Source organism: Xiphophorus couchianus, chromosome 9 (genome assembly GCF_001444195.1).
Source record: "Xiphophorus couchianus chromosome 9, X_couchianus-1.0, whole genome shotgun sequence".
In the NCBI taxonomy this organism is placed as follows: Eukaryota; Metazoa; Chordata; class Actinopteri; order Cyprinodontiformes; family Poeciliidae; genus Xiphophorus; species Xiphophorus couchianus.
In genome coordinates this window covers 12,085,347-12,110,202 of record NC_040236.1, presented here as the reverse complement: position 1 = coordinate 12,110,202, position 24,856 = coordinate 12,085,347, and the positions used below count along the sequence as shown (strand labels likewise).

Sequence of the window (24,856 nt, the reverse complement as noted above, 5' to 3'; positions counted from 1 at the left end):
TAATATTACTTAAACATTAAAAACATGTTTTAATGTTATAATTTCTTGTGCAACTTCAATTAGGATATTACTAGGACAAACTTTTAATCTTTAAGTGTAAAGCACCTATATTTTATTTATTTATTTATTTTTTATTCTACTGGTGGAGTGGAATCTCTGCTCTTCCAGATCAGTCACAGGGCAGAGTCTATTTATAATCTTGACCTGAGAACCAGTTGGTGTTTTGGGTTGTGAAGTGGGACACAGACATTAGGCTTGGCTGTGTTGACATGGCCGGAAAAGCTGACAGTGAGCAGGAGTCTGAAAGCTGTAGACTGAATCCTCTCCCTCAACCAGAAAACAAAACTGAGCCGGATGAATCTGCCCTCTGTGTTGAAGCCTCAGAGCCTGACACAATTCCTGACTCTACCTTGCAGGTGGTAGGAGAGAGCTTTTATGTCAGCCGACACCATCTGGCGCTCCAGAGCCCTTACTTCAGGGCTCTGTTTTTTGGCTGTGGCGTGGAAAGCAACAAAAGGCATGTGGAGATCAAAGGGGTAGAGCTGCAATACTTTAAGGTCTTGATGGAGTACAGCAAGACACACAAACTAGATCTGAAGAGAGAAAATGTTCTGGGAATCCTGGAGACAGCAGACTTCTTGCAGCTGGAGCGACCCAGACTGCTGTGCTGCAAGTTCCTTGAGCGTGAGCTGCACCTCACCAACTGCTTGGGAATGATGGCCTATGCCTGGCAGCTTGGTTGTACTCATCTGTACACCGCAGCACGACAGGTGGCGCTCACACATTTCTCTGCAGTTTCATCCCAAGAAGACTTCCTGCGCCTTTCAAAGGAGACATTAGCAGACCTTCTTGCCAGCGATGACCTGGCCATCTTCAGAGATGATCAGGCCCTGGAGGCCACCATGCACTGGGTGTCATCTGACCCTAAACGAGAGGAACATTTCCTGGAGCTGATTGAGCTGGTGAGACCCGAGTCTCTCTCTTTACCTTTCCTTTCTAAGCTTTTGACCCAAATGAAAAGTTCTGACCCCAGAGCCAGACTCATCAGCAAGCTCAATGAATATTATCCACCTTCTTGGTCAGTGGGAACATCAATGAGGAGAACCAGAGCCAGCGAGACTTTGTATATCCTGGGTGGACCTCATGATAAGGAAGAACAGGCTCTGTATCAGTTTCACCCTCAGAGTGGTAGATGGCAAAGCTGCTCACCTCTGCAGAGAAAGAACCTAACTGAGTACTCTGTCGCAGCAGTGGGTAATGTTTGTGTGATAAAATTATAATGACTGTTGTCACATTGATGAGTATACTAAAATTAAGGCCTAAATTTATAAGATGTACAGTGTCTTCCATCCCTATTAATGGATCTGTGCCCTTGTAATTTTTTATCACACTGCAAACTTCAATGTATGTTATAGGTATTATTAAAGCAACACAAGGTTGTGCATGATTATGAAGTGAAAGGATGATGATTGATGATTTACTTACACTAATAACGATTTGAAGATTCTGCTTTGGCAACCTACCAGCTGAAATTCCTGTGAAGTATTGTACACATAGTGAATACAATTATTGCCTATTCTTCTTTGCAAATAACTCCCATAAGTTAAACTTAACCTTAAATGACACATGTGTGAACTCTGTTTACACCTTGGATAATTTCAGAAGAGAAGTGATTTGATTTTAGGTATTCGAGTAAAGAGAGTTGAATACAAAAGCACGTTACAATATGAAAACCATTTTACATTTTCCTTTCACATCATAATCATACACTTCTTGGTGTTGGTTTATTTGATCAAATCCCAATAAAGAAAGTTGAAGTTTTTGGTTGTAAAGTGAAAATAAATAAAAATATTCAAGGGGCACTGTTAAGAAATTGTTTTAATTCCTTTACATGAAATATATAAAACTACATTACAGACTATTCTTTTCTACTGGGATTTTTGTTGATGTATTTTCTAATTTTCTTAGGTGACAATGTGGTCGTCACAGGTGGCTACTTCCGAGACGTGCTGTGGTTCAGTGTGGACTGGGTCAGGATATACGAATGTGGGAACCAGCGCTGGCTGGATGGTCCAGCCATGCAGAAATCCAGACACAGTCACTGCTCCATTGGGCTGGATTCAGCTGTGTATGTGCTGGGCGGCAGCATGGATGAAGGCCTCGTGGCTGACGTAGAGAGGCTGGTCCTGGGGTCAGAGGAAGGCTGGCAGGGGGTGAACCCCATGGTCAGGGCAGTGGAGAGGGCGGCCACAGCTGCTCTGGGAATGTGTATTTATGTTGCATGTGGTCTAGATGAAAATGGGGATGTGTATGCAGGAATTCAGAGATATGAGGCGAAGGAGGATCAGTGGGATGTAGTCTCCAATTCACCGTTTCCACGGTGAGTAAACATGACTCCTCAGATTATGCTTCTCGCATTCCTAAACTGAAATGATTAAAGAATTATATTTCAAACAGAAAAAAATGTTTTATTTTTATTTTTAAACTCTCTTTCAGGTATGACCTGGTTGCCACTAAGCTCAATGGTGCCCTCTACCTGTTTGGAGGCCAAGCCTTGCGTTTTGACATGGAGACTGATGAATGGACGATACTCAAAGAAGAGTGTTTGGAGAACAAGTTTTTTTGCGGCTGTACCAACGTCAGTGGCCAGATCTATCTAGTCAGCGAGAGGAAAAGCAACAAAGCACTCCCAAGCATGGTGCTGTTGGACCCGTACATAGACACTTGCATTCAGATAGACGATGCCATACCCTGCCCTTTGCCCCTTAGAGGATGTGTCACCATGAGGATGGTCATATGATTTAATCTTGTTAAATAAAATGATACATCTGAAGTCTTTATTTCGGAAAACCGATCTAAAAGTGATTTATACTAAAGAGCTTTACAAAAATATTCATTCCCCTTTAACCTCTTTACATTAGAGCACATTTTGACAACAAACTTCTATGCTTTTTATTGGATTTTTTTTGATAGACCAACATAAAACTGCAAATAGCTTGAAAGAAAATGATACATTGTTGTGAAAAGCTTTAAAATCAGATGACTTGGGCGTGTATTTGTATTCACCCCCAATCAATAATAAAACAAACGTTCACTGCAATTAAAGCTTGTGGTCTTTTGGACTATATACATACCAATATTTTACAATTCTTTGCAAAAATAGCTCAAGCTCACTCAGGTTGGAAGAATAATGTCTGTGAACAGTAATTTTTACGTCTTGCTGCAAGTTTCTAGTTGGATTTGACGAGGATAACACATAACAGAATACAAATACATGCAACCCTTTTCATGATTTACTTGCAAAAAAAAGTTTGAAAATACAAGTAAGTGGCAATGCAATGCCCTTTAAGTTTGGTAAAGTTAATATAACAAATAGCTTTTCTTCAAATTTGGACAAATAAAAATTGTCTGACTTATTAAATATGGATCATTTATTAAACTTTTCAACAAGCCACTCAGTAAACAAAACATCCATGTGCACTCACTACAGAATAGTCAAGAGTAACCGCTTTATAAATGCATTAAAACAATAATTTAATAATATTCAATAGGATCTCAACGCATGTACACCATTCAGTGAATCAGCCCTTTTTATTTTAACCTCCCCTCTATAATATTTACACTGTACAACTTTCAGATACAGTAGAAAAGCAGCAGATGTGCCATGTGTGCACAGTGAATGCAGCCAGTCATTTTTGAGAGCTCCAGTGAACACCCATACAGAGGATTAGTGAATAATAAAGTATATCAGTGTTTGTTTGCAGCAGTGGAGACACCGGCTTGTGCACTTCACTGTATAAATGCATGCTTGGTTCTATCAGTAAGTTGCTAATACCAAATGGAAACGCTTCTCTTCATCTGAGGCCTTAAACTGAGCAGCAAGCGTCTCTGAGTGGACGCGCCTTTTATGATGTATGCAAGACATTTTGACCACATCACTCACAGTTGAATGCTTGTCCAGTAAAATTAAAAGCACCAGTACAAAGACTTCATTCATATTTCTTGTAGTAAATTAGTGTAAAACCAGCAGCCTAAGGAACAAAGTAAAATACCAGCTCAAACTACAACAACAAACCCTAATGTTGCTTCCTTGACCATAATAAACAAGTATAGCTGAAGTAAACATAAAAAAAACCAAGCAGTACAATTTTTGCAGTGTCATACATTCACAAAAAATTCCTCTTGACAAGTATATGCGTTTTCTGAAACACCAGGGGGCGACATATGTCTAGTAAACAAATAGAAACAAAGAACTGAATCAAATATTACTAAAAATATTTTCTTTAGAACTGCTATGAACCTTAGGTGGTTTCAAAGAGCTTCTTGTCCTATGACCTGTATTTTATATTAAATATGTACAATAACTACAAAGATGTTAATGAGGATTAAAATAAAAAACAATCCTTACATAAGTCCCAATTAAATATATACCTTAACAAACAACAATTATATTTCATATAAAACCTTCAGCGCTTCAAAAATAGGGAAGAAAAAAGGGGCCTCTCACTAATTAAGATATTTACAAACAAGTTATTACAATAAAATGCAGAACATAAATACAAGATATGTACAAACTAAGGTAGATGTGAAATACATTTTACAGTTTCCTTGTTCTGACTGATTTATTAAGTGACTGATTATGTTTCCTGTAAGTCTCAGACTGGTTGTAAATCTCTACCATCATTCATGAAAAGATTCTCTATTTTGTCACAAAAAAGATTTGAGTCCTACCCTGATCTGTAACGGTTAATGATCTGTATTGAAATAAAACAAAAGATTGAGTTTCTCTCCAGCGAGCAGAATGGGGGGAAGATCCACTATCTGGCTTTACGCAGCCTGCTGTTTAGATTCCTCTGGTTGGTCAGGTTGTTTAGGACACAGTTGTTAGCCAGCAATGTCAGCTTGGAGTTGATAGTCTCCTTCCTTTGCTTGTAGTTGCTCTCACCCTCTTTTCCTTCTGGCTCCTCTTCTTCATGTTCATCCACCTCACTTTCCTCATCGCTGCGTTCGTCTCGCTCCACCTGCATGTAAAACGTAATGGTCATAAACGTTTCTCCGCCCAGTACCTCCGTCACATTGCTGATTTAAAGGTACTCACCTTGCCCGTGAAGACAAACTTGTATAACATGCGCAGAATGAGGTAGGCCCAGAAGATGTGCAGACCTTGCAGCACTAACAGCAGAACGTTGAAGAAATAGTAACCAAAGAAAGGCTGGAAAAAGTCACGGGACACCACCATGGTGGTGTGGACAATTCTGAAAAATCAGACACAGTGTGAAGACACAGTCAGCGAGACCAAGTTTGACGTTTCACCACGTGAAATCTCACAATATAAACCCAAAAATACAAATCTGTTAAATTTAGTTTTACTTTTTACTATGTCAATGACTAATAAATAAATATATGTATTTAAAATGCAACTTTTAAGTCTCTCATTTCAGTTTCACTAACCACTTATTTATTAAGGTATGAATAAATAACTTGTATTTTTTTTTCTGATCTGAAACAGAAAATTTGAGTATATTTATTCATAGATAAAAATGTGTCATATTAGGTATTGATCATCTACAGTAGCTAAATTAGAAGATCTGTTATCTCTCCAATTTTGTAAAGTTGCTACCAAAACATAATGTTTTTACCATGCAGAAAAAGAATGTTATTACATTAAAACTTCCTAGACACTCTGATCAATTTTAAACATACACCATATTCCAAAAACAATGTTTCTGTTACATTTATTTTATACAAAAAAATTTGAGTGCCAAGTGCAGCTTTCAAGATTTTATTTGTGACTTCTACTTCTGGATATGGTATTTCTACGCCCAGAAAATAAATTTACTTCGATTACAGGTTTGATTTAAATCACGTTTTAATGCATGATTATGCTTTTGGATTAAAAGATATACTCATAACTTTTTGAACAACTATCATCATTAAACTCACATGATGGCTTGCAGAAATATTTGTTAAATAATTGCATTAACTCTGAACATTTTAACTACATGTGTTACAACATCTATTTAGTTCATGTTCTTTCCATGTCAGCTCCCATATTTTTTATGCCACAACTAACTTCACAGTAAAGGAAAAAGTGACATGCAGTCTTACCTGCAAGGAAAAACCACAAGCCTTGTAACCAGGAAAACAACAGCAAATACGACAAACAGCGAATCACATGTCGTTGTCCACACCGCATAATGAAACATCTTGGCAGACTAGAAAAAAGAGAGAAGACAAATGTATTTTTACTTGTTAATTAATACAAAAGTCCTCAACATAATTGCAGTAAAGTCCAATTTCTATATTACTTCATTTCAAAAGAATGAATTACAAAAAGGCTCAGGGCTTGAAATAACCATATAGAAATAACCATGGAGCAAATATAAGTTGTTCATGATACAGCATTTTGCACTGCAAACGAATTAACTAAAAGTTAGACACTAAGCGCATTTATTTATCGGCTTGGTCTGTCTGTGAACATCAAATTGTTCTTTTGCGCTCCATTGCTTAATATTGGAAAATAAACAAATACATGCTGACAAATTCAACTTAATCTGCAGACCAAACCCCTGACATTTCAGGGCAGTGATTCAGATAGTTTGTTGAGAATTTTCAAAGATTTACCACATGGATGAAAGCTAAAAAGAAGCTCAGCATTCACTGCTGAGAGTTGTCAAGATACCCACGCTTCTACTTTCCAACAATGTGGCTGCACTTCCTCTTGGCTCAGTTGTAGAAAATCTAATTGCTGGCGGGAGGCGAGCCAATCATGAATCTTTCAACAAAAGCGCCTATTTCTGCTCAGTTCTTTTCAAATGCAGATGCGTGCACCTCCTTCAGTCTGACTACAAAACCAGCGAACTGAAATGGGGAGAGGGTGAACAAAAACAGAGCGGAGGACTGCTCAGGGTAAATCACTTGAATTTAACAAGTCAGTAGATGCAAAAGTACACAATCATAGAACTGAAGTTACTTAAGTAAAAGCTAGACATTTCTTCTCCTTTGACATACAAGCTTCGGGTTGCATTCATCCATTCCTCCCACTTGTCTTGACTTAAGTTTTCGTAGTTGCATTGGCTTGGAACGGAGAGGATGCAGCTACAGGAACAAGACTGGTGCTTGCAGTCCATCCCAGATATCAGGGGTTTTGACCAGTGCTACCATGACAAAATGTTGCTATTTTCCAGAAGTTCAAATTAAAATTTCAATTACACAAGAAGAAATAGGACGATGTTTGACACGCCAATGGTCATTGACCATCAAAATGAATTTAGGTTTAAAATGGAAGTAGTAGAGCTCGTGTCATGGTGGCTGTGAAAAAGTTGAAACCAGATATTTACCAAAACTGTATAAAAGACCCATAACGTTTTTTTTTTTTTTATCACTGCCTGACAATGAATATAAATGTTTTCTGCCAGTTAAGATTAACATGCTTATTTCCATTAGCTGTACTCTGGATTAATAAGAAAAAACACCTTTTCTTAAATATTTTTTTAATTCAGACGTTTATATACATTGCTTAAATATTCGGTAACATTGTCATTAAACCATATGACTCAGTTAACTCTAATCTTGACCCATTCCTCCAGAGCTGGTGTAAATCGGGTTGTAGGACAGCCAGATTTACAATAAGACTGAGATAAAAAGTTGACGTTATCATACTTAAGGAACTTTATAACTAATTTGTCAGTGTGCTTCAAGTCATGGTCCATTTGGAAAACACACTTATTCCTAACCCTAACCTGGAATCATGTTTTGAGAAATTGCTTCAATGTTTCCACATAATGCGAACTACTTTGGGAAATGCACCAGTCTCTCCTACAGCAAAACAACACAGCCACTATTACTCGAGTACTAGACAGTTGGATGACGTTCTCAGGTTTGCAAAATTTCCCCTTTTTTACCCTAATTGGAACAAAGATCTTAAAAGTCACGTTCATCCAATATCAGAACATGTATTCAAAAACTAAGATCTTGTCCTTTATTACAGCAATTACAAACTATAATCTGACTTTTTATGTTGGTTTTGGAGTGCTGGCTTCTTCATCCCTAAGTGGACTTTCAGTCCATATGGGTATAGTATTTATTTCACTGTGGATATTTATAGCTTTTAACACCTTCAACCAATAGCTGAATTGTTATTTGCAAAGTAATCTCAGTGTATGAATGTTTCTGATTTTTAAAAGAATTTATAAAAAAAATATCTTGAAGGGTTTTCTCATTATTCTGACATTAGCAAATAGAAATAACTTTGGTAGTCCTGTCTGAAGTAAAACAGGAAATGTTTAGTTTGATTTAATGTCAGAAAATAAGAAAAACGAAATATGTGTCTTTAAATATAGTTTATGTAGATGTGGAGTTTGAACTGTAAACCCTTTCAGGACCACTGATCATGTAATAATGCCCGAGGTAAAATAACTAGTTTTACGTCTTTCCTCAACTCAGATATCACAATGGCACCTGGATTATTTAGATGTTATCAGCGCCAACTGACTTTAAGGAAACCAGCCATTTGAAACCAAGGACAAAGTCTTGTTGGCAGTGGCAGGTTATAACTCTTTCAACAAATCCCTTAAGCATACAAAAATTATTTATTTGTATTAAATACAAGGGATTTTTAGGACTTCTTTTGTTTGCAAAGTCTTTTCAGAATGTCTTAAAGGAAAAAGGAAACTTTGACAAAAAATACACAAGAAAACTTTCCTGTGATTTCTGTGACGGTAATGAACTGCCAGTCAAGTGGTGGTATTTGCATTTAAAAAAAATGTTTCCTTCTGCTCCGCCTCAGACAAGTATCTGTGTTGAGATGTAGATAAAACTTGACTGTAGGCGCTATTGAAAGGCTCGGCTATGCGTGGGGTTTTACCTCCAGCAGGAAGTCGGACGAATCATGCACCAGCATCACTAGCGTGCCAACTCTCACGTAGTTGGAAGCGTAGGAGAAAGCGATAAGAAATATGGTGGCGATGTGATGAACCACCTGTTCCTTGAAATCCTGAAACACGTGCACAGAAAATATTATAAATGAAAGTCCTAACAGACTCATCAATGTGAAGTTACTCACCCAGAAAAGTGCAGAAAAATGAAACATTATTTTAAAAAAAACTGTTTGAAAAGTAGTCAATAAGACAAACATTTCTACTAAACAAAAATAAAATAAATTTTTCAAGTGATTAGATGAGGAGGAACTGTGACACTTAAACAAAAAGCTAAATGTATGTGAGGTGAAAGTGCTTTTGGGTCAGGCTCTTACTTTTCGCTTGACATCCACAGAAACACTGAGCAGCAGGGACAAATAGAAACTCAGCTCCAAGATGTAATACCAGTAGTGAACGTCCGCCACAGGCTGAAGAATGAGAGGAAGAGAGTCACAATGAGCAAACATTTACATTCACAGTGCCTTTCAGCTTTATCTGCGCAGCCAGAGGAACTTCATAGTGTGCAAAGGCATTCACACCCCTTGAACTTTTTCACGTTCTGTTGACGTTACAAATAAAAATATAAATGTATTTCATCAGCATTTAATGTGTTAGACCGACAAAAAGTAGAACATATTTGTGTGGAAGCAAAGTGGAAGGAAAACAAACATTTTTTTTCTCATTCCCACTGCATGATACTGCCACCAACATGTGTGACAGTGAGAATAGTGTGATTAATTTGATGTGTAGTGTTGATGTTTCACCATATATTGCAAATTTGGTTTCATCTGAATAGAAGTCCTTCTCCCTCAGGTTTGCTGTCTGAATATGTTTGTAAGGCATTGGACATGCAGCAGTAAAACAAATATACTCTCTCAACAAAGCTTTGGGAACTCTCTGCAAGTGTTTGTAGAGCTGCAAGACAGAATCTAAATAGCTGAGGGTGGATAGTGGGGTTTAAAGGACACCCAACAACAACAGATTTTAAGAGGAGGTAACATTAATTGCCCATTTAGGACTTCAATAAATCTGAATCTGAATCTGAGTAGACATAAAACATACAGAAATATAAATTTTTTTAAAGGCAAATCACTTCTTGCTCCGATGTAAGGCATTTATCAACATTATTCCCATTCTGCGCAGAACAAGAGGACGTGGTTCATTCAAAGGAAATTGTGGCGCACTATCTCAAGTAAAAAAAAAAAAAAAAAACTTGCACAGCATTCAACATGGAGTGTTTGCAGAAACACAATAGTAGGAAGCGAATGGGAACATTCAATCCTCAAAACACATTCTTTATCGAAAAAAAGGGTTCGGACAACTCGATGCAGCGCAGTGTGGCCTGAAGTCTGAACTGAAGATAGAGAGAGCTGTGACTTTTTCTTTTCTACTGTTTTCTATTCAAGGTCATGAACCCATGAAGAAGGGCGGCTTCCAGCAAGGAATGGCGACATGCGTGCATACCGAGCTGTCATCACACCACAGATATTAGCTTTAAAACTGTTTAAGGGAGTCTAGACGTAGGAAAGCAGGTTGACGCTGAAGGAGGGGAAGGAATTTTGATAAAAGTCAGTAAGAAGGCGTGTGCTAATCTACGTTATATGTGCCAAACTTTGCATTGTTGGATCTCTAAGACCAATAACTACATGTAAAATTATGACTATTTCTTCTGAAGTCACTTAGTAAAAACTGTTTATTAAATTTTTTGTTTGATGGTAAAATTGCTCCTCAAAAATGTTAGATAAACAGAAAAAATAAAATTGGTTTTACTCTTTAATCAAAATAAAAGTTACTACAACCAATCAGTTTTATTAAATAGAAGTATGTTTGATCAAAAGATCGCTATATTTTCTGACTGTCACGTTAATTCTGTGTTGCACAGGCACATTGTCCAAGACAATGTTGCATTGTATGTTGTGTTGTATTGTTGTATTTCTCGCTTTTATTCAGCTACTTCCTGCAAGAATTGCCTCTTCAGATCATTTGCCACTATCTCACCATGTCCCACATCAGTCCAGTTCAGGAACTGTCTCTGCAAACTTCTGCTATTCCTCTTCTTTTGCAGTTTCTATTTAAACCCATCTGTTCAATAAATACATTGATTTTCCTCTGCACATCCCACAACTCTCTCAGCCTTTTCTAACGTCACTGAACCGATCGGTCCATTTTAGTTCCTGTCTTAGCATCTTCAGCTCTGCCGCCTCCTGTTTCACACTCTGTTTTAGCCGCACTGTCTTCAGATTATATGCCATAAGGGTTTTCCTTCCACACTACAAATCTCCTCTAATGCATGTCTCTAATCCCTCCGGCCTGCTTCCTCTGTGTCCTCATCTCTTATCCACAGTGACCAAATGCTTTGGATGGTACTTAAACTCATCTACTCTAAATTAGGTTTGAAGAATGTTTCCTAAACTATTTTTAACCTAAATAGTCTGCAGAGTTACAGTTTTTAACAAATCACAGTATATTTGACACAGTGCTGCAGAAAATACGTTAAATGCAAAACTTCTATTCATAACAGTGTGTTAGGATCATGCCATGTCCTGCTCACCTGTTTGGGATATCCCCTCCAGCACTCTTTGTGATCCCAAAACCAGGGAGTCTGGAAGATCCAGGAAACAATCATTCAATACAACTCTAAAAGTAGTACAAAGTTAAAGAATATATAATTACCTCTTAAAAATAGGCTGACAAACTTACATCAATCAGTGAGCCGAGTCCGGCGGTGAAGGAGATGAGGTAGAACACAAACCGCCAGCTGCACAAATTGATAATCATCTCTTAGAGGTTTAAACATTTCCATCCAATTGAAAAAGCTGATGGAAAAGTTTATACTTTGTGACACTGAGTCTGCAATCTTACAATTTAAAACACATCAACAACAAAATAATTACAATGGAAATTCTACAGACAATAAAAAATCCTAAACTTAAGCAGCTCCAGGTGCTAAGCTGGTTATTTTACTTATTGAATTAAGGAAAAGAAAAAGAGTGACTCACGATGCCTCACAGAACTTCTTTGTATTGCTGGGCTTGTCCTGGTTCCTTCTGTGTCTGAACCAGGTTTGAATCTTTCTTTGAGAGAGTCCACACTGCCTGCCCAAGCTCACAACTTGACTCTAAACACACGCAAAAAGCCAGTTTAACACAATGTTTTGTTTTTCAACTTAAACTACCCATATTTAGCTTCTTAATGCTTCAGCTAACAGTTGTACTACTTAACAATTAGAGTAAAATGTCTAAATATTTATCACATTTATTATATGTCACACATTTCAGACACACATCTCCACAGTTCCCTTTCTTTTGAAAAGTTATTATTACAAAATGTTATTCAGAATTTACAACAGATATTTCTACAGTGGCCAGACTGAAAAAGGGATCAACTGATTGGATGGATGAATTTTATCTTTTTTATAGTCATCCAGACTTTTAAAGCCTGCATTAGTTAGATCCCTTTAATCATTTTAAAGTGGAGCACCCCTAAAGAGGTAGAAGTGCTGAATGTAAACATTTGTGCTCTGCTGAGTCAGAAATGAGAGTGGCTCAAAGCACTGTCAGTGTAATGACGCCTCCCTCTCCTTTTCTGCACCCTGATACTGTACACCAGCTTCTGTTACAGCTAAAAGGTCTGAGCAGAGTGAAACCTAATTACAAGGTTAAGAGATGTTATTCTCAGTTAAAGCAGTAAGGGCACCACATTTGTCTCGTTTAAACTGGCTGTTTTTTTTACATCTGCTGTCACAAATCGTAATATAAAACAATTACAATATTTTGGAAGTTATGCATTTCTTAAAAGCATGCCTTTTAAGAAATATGTTTATTGTACAATGCAAGCAGAAATTAAGATGACAGATCAACAAAAATCAACTGCTTGCTCAGCACACAGGAAAACAAAAGGATTGCAAATAGGTCAGAAATGAGAGTTTGATTGCTTGTGGCTGGACAAGCTGCAGACATGTTTTCATGTACCCAAATACATGACAGACAGGGCTGGGAAAAATCCCAATTTTTAGGTCAAGTCATGTCTTGTTCTGGCAAATGCACAGCTGTGCTTGTCAAGACAGGAACAGCGGTGCTGTTATTACACCTGTTTCTGAAACACGTGGAGAATTTCCATGTGAGACACACACATCTTCTTTAAAAAAATTTAATGATACTGTCAATGTACAGCATTGATAACATTTTCAATACTTAAAAACATCTCTGTTAACAAAATACACAGCCAATCTGGAACCGTAAATGTTTAAAGACAAAGCCAGATTCAGCTCTGGAAAGTGTTCCTTTCTTCCGAATAGAAGAAGAAAGGAACTACTACATTAGGTAGTTCCCAATAGAACCTCATGTCGTGTTTGAGTCATATTGAAAATACTGACTTTCCCTGAGAAACTTCCGCCTATTAGCTGCTCCCTTTTCAGAAACAAGGAAACATAAAGCTTACAAGTGATGCAACCATGCATCAACTGTCACATCACATGTACATCTCTATGTGCTAATCCCCGCTACCGCCATCAAATTTCAGTTCAAATGTCACCGTGTCCACTCCGTCAGTCTTGTAAAAGAAAGTGATCCATTATGTCAGATTAATTTGCTTAAAAAATTTCCAAACAGCTTGTCAACAGTAACTATTGTTAAACAGAGATCTTTTTTCTAACCGTCTTACTTCTGTTCTTAATCGTGAAAGTGCAACCTTTTAGTTAATTATTTGGTATAATTAGCCATTAAAAGGCTAGAGCTATTTAAAATAGGGCTTTCTGGTGTTGCATTGCTGCGCGGTGGCACAGTTGGTATACTTTGCAACGAGAAGGTTCTAGATTCAAATTCCAGCCCGGGTTTTTTTTTGCATGGCGTTTGCATGTTCACGTCCATGTGCTGCTGGCTCTCTCCAAGTACTTCGGCTTTCTCCCACAGTCAAAAATATCATTGTTCGATGATATTGTTTTCTAAACTTGCCCTCAGGTGTGGGCGTGTTTGTCACTCTGCACACTCATGTGTGTCTGTGTTCATAGACTGCAGGGTTTCCCCCAGAAAACTTGCTACGCCCAGTGCTCATGGCATTCGTCCAGCCACCCACTGTGATTTTGAGTTAAAAAATGTTTAAAGGAAATTTGAAAATATAATTTGATAGCAATGCATTTTTGGAAGACTGGGAGATTAATACCTAAACACCAACTATAAAATCTTTAAAATAGGCAATCATAAAAAAAATAAAATAATAAATGAACAATGCTAAGCCTGGTGGAGGCAAGAGTAAAACCTGGTGGCCCACCAGGCTTATAATAGCCTGGGGGAATCCCTGGACTGACAACTTGTCCAGGGTGCATACTGCCTCTTGCCCACTGACCCCAGGAAATAGGTAGTTTTTCATTCTCGAGCTGCGCTGCAATAGCAAATGTGTCCATAACTTTGTCAATATTCTGCTAATGTTGAAAAAACAAAAATTTGGAATTGTGGTGTTTCCATTAAGTAAGAAACACAATTAAAATCACATGTGAGTAAGTTTGTTCACACAATGTCATTAAAAAACATGCAGCATCATCGTCCTCCAAGCACGTCCTGTCATTCTCTTAGTCTTTCCTGTCAGCGGTAACATCCAGCTGTTAACCAAACATCTCTTTTGATGAGAAAAGTGTTTCGATTGCACATAAATTCTGTTACAGCCGAAAAACCACCCCATCCTAGCACAAAAACTTTTCAGCAAAAAAAGCTTTTTTTAAATTTTTTATTGCCGTGTTCAATTAAGTAACTATATGGTGAATGGAAACACAACTACTGTGGCTCAGGTGACAGAAGAAAAAACCCTATTAAAAGGAAAATCAGTGGTGTAAAATCAGACCAGAGCATTGTGAGAAGAACCTGACATTTTTAAAATCCCAGACACCCAGAACAGTGGAAATGCTTTCTAATATGAGATGAAGGTTTGGGATTTCTCCCACCTGGATGCTCCAGCAGAATTACTGGTTTTTGTGCTTTGCAAAGTGGAGAGAATGAATCAGGAGGAAGAGGAGTACAAACTTGTGATGGTTGCCGACTGACGTGTTCGTAGAAGGCCTCCAGCTTTGGGATAGGCGGAGCTCGAATCCGAATCCGATCCTTCACACCTAAACACTTGCTAAAAGGAATGGCGATGATTCTGAGGACAGGAAACAAAAAATCACTTTTTAAATATGTTGTAACACTTAATGCACAACAAAGAAGACAATTTTTGGATAAGCTGTAACTGAGACATGACCAATGACATTCATCAGCAACACCAGCTGCCCAGTGTGGATCTGCGGTACAGTACAGAGCAGGGAAACATGATAGCTTATTATGCAACTCCTGACAGCTTGTAGAGCTGTGCCTATCGGTGTATTGCCACATTTGGCAAGATAGCCTTAGTAATTAGCTGATATGGCATCAAGAGATGCCATATCAGCATCTCAACACGTTCACTTGATCTGAACGTGTGTGTGAGTGAATGTGTCAGTCAGAGGGAATCAGAGGGATAAGACAAGCAGAAGAACAATGAGAGTTTCTGAGAAGGAGCGAGACGTTTTGTCAAATGGTCGTCTCTGTGCACAGTTCGGCAGTATAATCACATGTGTAACTCTATCTCAGGGATAATCATCACAAAGCGAGGATAAAGGGACAGATCAGGGAGAATGAGAAGGTCGGCTTGGCTTTGTGCGGAGCCACACGGTCTCAGATTACAGGAGCACATAACAAACACACAGACATGTGGTAAGCTCAAGACAGAAAACAGCTGCAGCCTGAGAAGATTGAATGAAGAACCACCTCATCCATCATGCTACACAAGGACTAAAACAGCACAGATGTCTGTCACAACCAAAACAGACACACACCTACACACGCACAAGCCGGTAGTAACATACTTCTATCATCCTGTTACCCATGTAAAGCTCCATCCATCCATCCATCCATCCATTTTCTGTTCACCCTTGTCCCTAATGGGGTCGGGAGGGTTGCTGGTGCCTATCTCCAGCTACGTTCCGGGCGAGAGGCGGGGTACACCCCGGACAGGTCGCCAGTCTGTCGCAGGGCAACACAGAGACATACAGGACAAACAACCATGCACACACACACTCACACCTAGGGAGAATTTAGAGAAACCAATTGACCTTACAGTCATGTTTTTGGACTGTGGGAGGAAGCCGGAGTACCCGGAGAGAACCCACGCATGCACAGGGAGAACATGCAAACTCCATGCAGAAAGACCCCGGCCGGGAATCGAACCCAGGACCTTCTTGCTGCAAGGCAACAGTGCTACCAACTGCGCCACTGTGCAGCCCCCATGTAAAGCTAATGTTACTATTCTCTGATATTAAATACCCTATGAAGGTTCAGCTAAAGGCAGAGTGCAACAGCATGCCACATTTCACTTCAGGCAGTTCAGATCATGAGGCAGCTGATTAGAAAAAGTATTCAAAAAACTTTACTCCTATCTAATCGACTATCACGTGCGTCAGCATCTGGTCGCTTTCACACTTGACTCCAGTTCACCGGAAGGTTTCAGTATGACCTGCCCCAACAAACTTATTTATCTTTCTGTCCAGTCAGTATTTTCATCACAATAAACTTAATTGGGTAAATTATTATTTTTGAAGTGATGTATTGCTAAAACATTGCAAGAAGTGAATATCTAACCTGCAGCATAACTTTAGGTATCAGCCTTTGGTAATGTAGCGGTACCCAAAGTCTAAGGTTAATGGCTAACCAGGGAGGCCAAGATCAAAGCAGATTTCAATCATCTTAAAATATCCATCCATCCATTTTCTAACACCCTTTTCCCCTAGTGGGGTCGGGAGGAGTGCTGGTGCCTATCTCCAGCTAACGTTCTGGGCGAGAGGCGGGCGACCCCGCCTCTCGTCGCGACTGGTGACACACAGGTCGCCAGTCTGTCGCCGAGCAGCACAGAGACAGACAGGACAAACAACCATGCACACACTCACACCTAGGGAAAATTTAGAACTTTGGGAGGAAGGCGGAGTACCCGGAGAGAACCCACGCATGCACAGGAAGAACATGCAAACTCCGTGCAGAAAGACCCTGGGAATCGAGCTGTGAGATTAGGGTAACCCAGGACCTTCTTGCTGCAAGGCAACAGTGCTACCAACTGCGCCGCTGGGCAGCCCCATCTTAAAACAACAGAAATAAAATAAAAAAAATTTATGCAAACACTATTTAATGATGTTCTAAACGATCATCAAGTTTGCATTGAGCGGTTATTTTACGAGAGGCCAGCAGGTATTTGCATGCAAAATGCATGATGAAAACACATACAGAGCATAGAACATGTTGAAGCATTTCCAGACAGACTAGCTATCTGATATAAAAGTAAAGGACTGTACACTAAATGTTTAAGTAAATACTATTTATTGATTTTTACACTGCCTGGATTCTGTTAACTTTTAGCCACTGAAGGGAATGAAGGGGTTGCACTAATTGTCAGGAGGAATATGGCACACTAAACTTTGAATGACGGAAAACAGTGCATATCTAAGGGCAGGTGTTGTGCCACCATGACACAGGACTGTCCAAAGAGGTTATGGATGGAACATTATGGTTAGCATTTCCATAAATAGCAATGACTTGTTGTTTCACTTTGGTAGAAGCTCGCTTTGGTCTTGGCCCTAATTGAACCAAAAATTATCATTAGACAAGAGTGTTCTCTACCCCACATATGACATAAACTGCTTACACCATTTTAGCAAGACCTACATTAAAAAAAACACCTATAACTTAAGCTTTTCGGTCTTGACCATCCATACTTATGCATGTTATGTTATTAGAGTTTAATATTTTATTTTGTAATCATTCTTACTATATAGCATCTCTCTGTAATGCTTCTGATCAACAGACTAACTCTCAGCTGAGACCAAAGTGCCAATCTTTTAAACCAAAGCCAGATTGCATTACAAAGCATGATAATAGACATGAATGGAGCCTGTGGTAAACCTGTGGAATGGACAGACGGCCACAAGAATTTAAAAGATCCATCAGTAATCACTTTCTATTGTATTCTCTAAGAAGCTGCACAGGCATTTTCAGTCGACATAATCAGCTATCTTTAGCTTTAGCAAAAACTTCTCTTACTAAAGCAACAAATCAAATGCATTCATAAAATGCATCCACACCCTGTATTATATAGCGTGAATGAGAAGACATGGCTAACTGCTGTAAAGCTAACCCCTCCATCTACAGCCTTCATGACATATACTTAACATCAATTTAAATTCACATGCACAAGTGCTGCCTAAAGGCACAGTAATAGTGATATCTCACCTTTCAAATACATATCTTAAGGCTATAAAGGCAAAGGCCAGTGGCAACGTGATGAGGAGATCCCTGGGCATAGGAAAACGACCGTCCTCATCCCTCATCTCGATGTCCTGCCAGCGGATGCCAGGAGGAAGCCAGTACTGCTCCTGCCACAGCCACTCGTTCAACATGGCCACCATCCTGAGAAGAGGAAAAGAAGGAGATGCTTTTGAACAAGAGAGCTTCTGGACGTCCAAAGAATATTCCTCATTAGGGCAATAAATCAATAACAAGCTCTATTGCGATAGAGATGTAATCCATATCAAGAGATAGAATATTCAATATATAGAATATTCACTTGAACTCTAAACCAGAACTGCAAGGCATTCTGGTAGATGTAGGCAGAGGAAAAATTTTAGCTGCTCAGCCTTTTACAGCCAGATAAGCAAAGTTGGTGGCAGCAACTAACTCACTCTTTGGTTACCTAGTAATAACCTGTTTCTAGGTACCAGGAGTAACTTGCACAGCACCAGTTTCAGGTTTGCCTCATAACTGCTTAAAAATAAACAACAGCACTGAGTGAAAACTGTGGATAGACGGGAAAGGTCATACCACCAGATTGGCAGTATTTCAGATATTTAAAACAAAAAAAAAAACTAATCAATAATTATTGATATTGACAATTATTGATATCAACTGAAATGCTTATACGATGATAAGTTTTTCAACCATCTCGTCCATATATATCAACTAATATAAATTAATAATTAAAAAACTATACCTTATGTTTGTATACAATAAAATATTAATTCTAATATTAATTTGTTTTTACGAATTAATATTAGAAATATCCTTATTTACAAAATAAACATACCTTGTGCCTATATCAAGGGGGCTGTTAATGACAAGATACATTTTAAAAACACTGTTGCAACTTATTCCGTTCCTTTTTGTCATTAAGCTATTAGATATGCAGCGGAAGTTGTCTCACCAAAATCAAAGCATCAAATCAAAAACCGGAAGTCAACTATTGTACAAATAAAACGAAGTAAAAGCAACACGCGCTATAAAAGTGATACAACAAACAAGGATCTTAATTTGGGGTTATTTACACAACTATTTTTTAAAATTTACACACAAATATTTTGTAGTAACTCCCTCTAAGGGGGCAATATTTAGCGACTGTGACAACCCCGTCCTCTACAAATTTCTGCATCTCATCACATCCTTCACTCCTCCGGCCTGTAATGGGGCTGCAGCCTGTGGTTTGGGTTCAAAAGCTGATCCCTAATAGGATTCATATTGATCGGGTTGCTGCCGCGCATTCTGCTGGCAACACAAAGCACGAGGCAAAGACAGTAGATCGACGTCAGCAAAACTGGAGCGTCTAATGCCGAAACAAGTGCATCAGGTAAAGGATTGAAGCAGCAAAGCTCCTCAGCGCACAGAGAGACTCCCATCCCTCTCATCACCGTTACATCCACCGCCACTAATGACATTTCTTCAACCACGTTTTTTAAATCTAAATTATGTTCTAATAGATTGCAGCACTATGTAGCAGGAAAAATGTTGCGCTCACCTGTTCAGGCTCATGATGTGCTGAGGATGAGAAACGAACAGAGGCAAGTGGGTGAGGATGAGGAGGAGCTTGTTTTTACGCCCCCTGCGTCTGCGGAGGGCGGGGAGAGACACGCTCCGTCATCATCAACACTTTATCATCAGCTCTACGGCTTTGACGTTTCGCCACCGTGCGCAAAACCAACAAGCCGCTGTCATTATACCAGCCAAAACATGCCCTGATATGTAATTTTTGTCATGTTTTTTGTTTTCGAAAATTAAAAGATGTGCTCTCCAAGTCAATACTTTCTAGAATTGCTTTTCACTGCAATTCAGTTCAAATTCAAAATTTTAATCCACAAACACTTTATTGATGTAAAAGAGAAAAACGTAGCCACAACTCATAATTAAAGATTCATTGTGGAGCTATTTGAAAATGTCTCCATCAGCCTTGAACCTTCAGAAACTGAATTTTTCTCCATTCCCTTTTGCAGGTGCTTAGCCAGATTGGATCAAGATTTTCTGAAAACCTACGATTTTCTTGTTTATTGCTCCAGATTTTGTGTTTCGGTCTTGACTTGGCCATTCTAAACGTGGATATTTGAACTACTGCAGATTTGAAAATTTGTGCTTCTTTGATTTTTCTTTATTACTATCTTTATATATCTACAAAGCCTGTTTTGTATTTAAAGATGTATGCATGTGGATGGTTGATTGATGTTTAGGTGTTTATTGTATAGTGAATTGACTGGAAAGAATAAATGGACTAGATAAGATTTTTTTTCTTCAAAATACTCCTTTTTATTCAAACCTTTTGTTTATGTCAACATGTAACATGTTCATTTTGAAACTAGAAATTAATTAAATAAACAAATGAGTAAATCAGCAGCACTGAACAAATCTGCTGATGCCTTTGACCGGCTACTATTGTTTTTCTTAAGTAAAAATAACTTCTGCTCTACCCACATTTGGTTTCGGCACAATAATAATGTTCAGTATGACAAAAGAAGGAGAAATCATTCAGTCTCCCAAATCATCTGCTTTCATGCACGATGGTGCACGCACAATTTTTTCATAGTCATATCAAAATAAACATCACAAGGAAGAATACCTCTGTTACGGCCCCTGGCCTCTTCAGGCTGTGCATGCTCCTTTTTTGTTATGCAGGTTCAGCTGAGAGGGCACACCTTCCTGATTGGCTGCTTGGAGGCTGCAGGAGAGCAGCCACCTGGTTCCCTTGGACCAGCAGAGATGTGCAAGCCAATCAGATGTTGACGAGCTTCACCTGCTCCCTATAAAAGGCTCCTAAAATCATTCCTCCAGTGGGTCAGCTTGTAGGATGGGGTTTTGTTCAGCTGTCCTCCACTTTTGGTGTTTAGAACTGATTTGGGCAGTTTGAGCTATTTTGTTTCTGCTTTTTCTGCTAAGTAGTTTGAATCTGCTTTAGATAAACTTTATACAAGCTAGAAGCTGGTGTTTGGGAGGTGTGGTGCTCCCTTTTTGTCCTTTCTTCTGGGTTGTTTTGAGTTACTTTAGAGCAGGGGTCTCATACTCCAGTCCTCGAGGGCTGCTTTCCTGCAACTTTTAGATGTGCCTCTGGTGCACCACACCTGAATAGAATAATTAGGTCATTAAGGCTCTGGAGAACTGATCTACACAAGGAGGAGGTCATTAAGTAATTTCATTCCAGTGTTTTGTACCTGTGGCACATCTACAAACTGCAGGACCATGGTCCTCAAGGACTGGAGTTTGAGACCCCTGCTTTTGACTAACTTGTTTGAACATTTTGTCATTTAATTTGCACTTAATCATTCTTGAATTTGTTAGCCCTTTTTTTGTTTTAATTGGGTTGAGTTGTATTGTGTTTTGGTTTTGTGACAAAATTTTGTTTTTGTAATAAATCATTGTACATTCCACTTTTTCTCTGGACACATTTTTATGTTGCCACCCCTGAGCCTCTAGAGTAGACCTTGGGGGCGTAACAGCCTCTAATAACTTTCAGGCATGAACTCTGCAGTCAAACTTTTGTTTCACTGCAAATGTTAGCTGCTTTCTATCAAAAGAATATAAAACCACAGTTGACCACATCACACACTAATATAGAGTAGAAATAGTTAATAGTTTGGGGGTTTTTTAAGCTTTTAGCAGGAATAATGTATTTTTATTCATTAGATTGTGTTCTTGGTCATTATGAATAATGGGACTCATTTTGAAGGTTTAAAGAGTTTGACTAACTTTTACACATAAAAAGGAACATTTGTGGCTATCTTATTCTAAGACTAAAACTCTTTTTCTCAAGAAAGTCAGACTTATTTGATTTAATGCATAGCATATTTAACACAAAGAAGAAACTGTTGTCATGTGCAGTGATCATGGAGCAGATATCCAGAGAAAGCTGAAAAAATTCTGATTTCTGCTCTTGTGATTGACCATTTCATACCACCCATACTTCAGCACTCACAAGAGAAACGACTCGGGAAGAAAACTCCTCAGGGATGTCGTTTACATAAACATTTAGTTCAAACTTTCTCTGTTGAGCACAATGAAATAAAAGTTCCTGTAGTAAATACTAGGGTGTGAGCGGACATGTCATAATCTAAGGTATTAGTGCCCTGTCTAACATAATCATTAATCCCTTTAAGGCATAGCAGACAATGTGTAAGGAGATTTACCGGTACTCGATATGATGAAGTCTTGATGACCTTTTCTCAGACAGCAACAAACATCTTTGAGTTTTCTGTTGTACAGGAGGTTCAGAAAAAAAGCATTAAGAAAAGTGAAACCTTAGACCTGTGAGTGCGTCTGGTTTGTGTTGCTAAACCCAACTATCTGGATTCAACACTTAATACAAATTACCACCTAAAGAAGATAAGTTCACCTAGACTGCTTGGGTTTCACTGTATATTCAGTCAAGTCTGGGAATGCCTGGCACTCTGTACATTTGTTTTTCCTTTTGTGCCGTTCACAAAATATGATTCTGGCCTGTGACTATTGAGATAGCAACGGTGTGGAGATAAAAAGACTTTTTCTGCCTGTGATTGTGAAATTTTAGAGCTGCATATGACTAATGCTAGAAGTCTAAGCAACATTTTCCGCATTATGATGCACAGATAAGTCATTATTGCTGAGCAGGGTTGTGATTATTTTGTCACTGCTGTCTCCAACGGGAAAGAGTCACACATTACCACTCACCTGGGCGTGTTTTGTTATTCCTGCTTGCTCGTCGAGGTAGCTGGCAAACATCTCTTTTCACATGTCATCACAAACACATTTATTGTTCTCATACCCTTTCTTACAGCTCTCATTAAGACAGACACCTGCAGGACTGGGTGTGAGAATCTCCACGCAACCTATTGTCACACACCTTGCACACATACATGAAGAATTATTTGGTAAATCTATGAGACACAAGTAGGTTGGTAATATCATGTTACCACTTTACTTGATTAAGCATAAAAAATTATATAGGACATAGTTTATTATAGCATATGATATGATAATGCATAAACTCACACCTAAAATTTATGGTTTATAAAGTTTATAAAGAAATGCATTCAGCAGAATCACTTGTGGCACAGTATTGTTGACCCTTTAAAACTAAGATAACTGAAGGTGTTTCTTAAAATTTGACTACTTTTTTAGGTTAGTCAGACTCAGTAGGACGTAGCAACTAGTAGTTGGTATTTAATGATTTCCTGGAATCCCAAGATACAGGAAAAGGATGTGGCTTATTTTCACCACTTTTTGCCACCTGACAGAACCAGGATCCATATATATCCCGCAACCATGCACATGAGCAGGCTGCGAGGGAAGATTTTTAAAGCTCCCTGTTCGAGAAATGCAGCAAAGAGTAGCATCTTGTGGTCTACAGATGACCATTATAAAAAAATCAAGAAACAAAGCAGCTGTTGGGGATTGATACATAAAAAAACATTTTCTATCCTGACATTAACAACATTAATATGTAAAAATACTGTAACTATTTGCTACGGACAGATGAGACAGATAAAAGATTGTGCTATTGAACAAACAACCTTAATGGCAAAGGATGAACGTGATGAAAAAACACCTCATTAGCACTGTAGGTGAAGGATTTGTAATGCTTTGAATCTGTTTCTTTTTAATTGTTAGAGTGCATTTTTATCAGGGTATTTTTTATCACTAGCCATCCCAGCTTTTAGTGCAATGGTGATATGAAACAAATGGCCAATCAGCACAAAAATGTGTAACAAAACAAAATCAAACCTTCCTCCATCATTGTGCCCAGATTTAGTGCACGTAATTTGGTGATAAAAGGTGGTTTTACAACATATTAACAGCAGGAGTGTTGATAATTTTACAACTATAATGGTACTTTTCTTGATCTTGTTTATCTGGGTTTACTTCTCCCCACATTGAATAAGTTTACTCAAATTAATTATTTATTCTAAAAAAACATTAGTGTGAGATAATGTCACCTAAAAGAAAGACTGGCAGTGTGCGCATCCAGAACCCATCCAGATAAAATTGACGGCCTTCAAATTCATGCTTTGTTTAAAGTCAACATACCTTTAAAAGTTGTAAATAACTGTCAGCTGCCGCTGCTTATTTCACCACCTTTATGTATTCTGCTTGTGCTAAAATAACCAACACAACAGCAGCTGACTCAACAAATGCTGGTTGAGGATGGGTTTCCATCCTGCAGCAGTTTTTGACCAAAGTATTGACCAGCATGAGGAGGTGGTGCCTGGCTGCTGAGTTTGTGCATGGTTCTCCATGAGGTCTGTGTTTGTTAGAAGTTTGAAGAAATTAGACATCTAACATCCAGTCCAATGAACAACTTGAAACAGACCACAACAGCTGAATATGCCATTTAGCATGAGAAGAGACAATTTGGCAGGTTTTTTAAGCTCTGCTTCTCAGCCCACAAATGAATGTTCCTTAAAAAATGTGGCACCACTTGAGGGAAAATAAACAGGCTTAAGTGGCACAAAGGAAACAACTGACGAAAGACACACTGCAATTTGTATCAATTATAATTTACATTCTTTCACAGTTTCATCTTTAGCATGGAGGGAACACACTGATCCTGTTTTTAGAAAAACATGCATAACACTTCAGTGCAAATGCAAATGGTCGGAT

The 24,856-nt window shown here is 38.5% G+C and overlaps 2 protein-coding genes across 2 annotated transcripts; one reads left to right on the top strand and one right to left on the bottom strand.

The window, feature by feature from the left end:
• Positions 1–233: 233 nt before the first annotated feature.
• Positions 234–4,134, top strand: LOC114151527 (kelch-like protein 23). Its single transcript, XM_028028791.1, has 3 exons — positions 234–1,254; positions 1,969–2,380; positions 2,497–4,134. The coding sequence occupies exons 1-3, from the start codon at positions 270–272 to the stop codon at positions 2,798–2,800; spliced, it is 1,701 nt and encodes a 566-aa protein (XP_027884592.1). The 5' UTR covers positions 234–269; the 3' UTR covers positions 2,801–4,134.
• LOC114151528 (ceramide synthase 2-like) lies at positions 3,417–19,864 on the bottom strand. Its single transcript, XM_028028792.1, has 11 exons — positions 19,758–19,864; positions 18,203–18,379; positions 14,933–15,050; positions 11,918–12,036; positions 11,619–11,676; positions 11,470–11,520; positions 9,254–9,346; positions 8,867–8,995; positions 6,109–6,215; positions 5,099–5,255; positions 3,417–5,021 (listed from the first exon to the last, which is right to left on the bottom strand). The coding sequence occupies exons 1-11, from the start codon at positions 19,769–19,771 to the stop codon at positions 4,818–4,820; spliced, it is 1,227 nt and encodes a 408-aa protein (XP_027884593.1). The 5' UTR covers positions 19,772–19,864; the 3' UTR covers positions 3,417–4,817.
• Between the last annotated feature and the right edge of the window lie 4,992 nt (positions 19,865–24,856).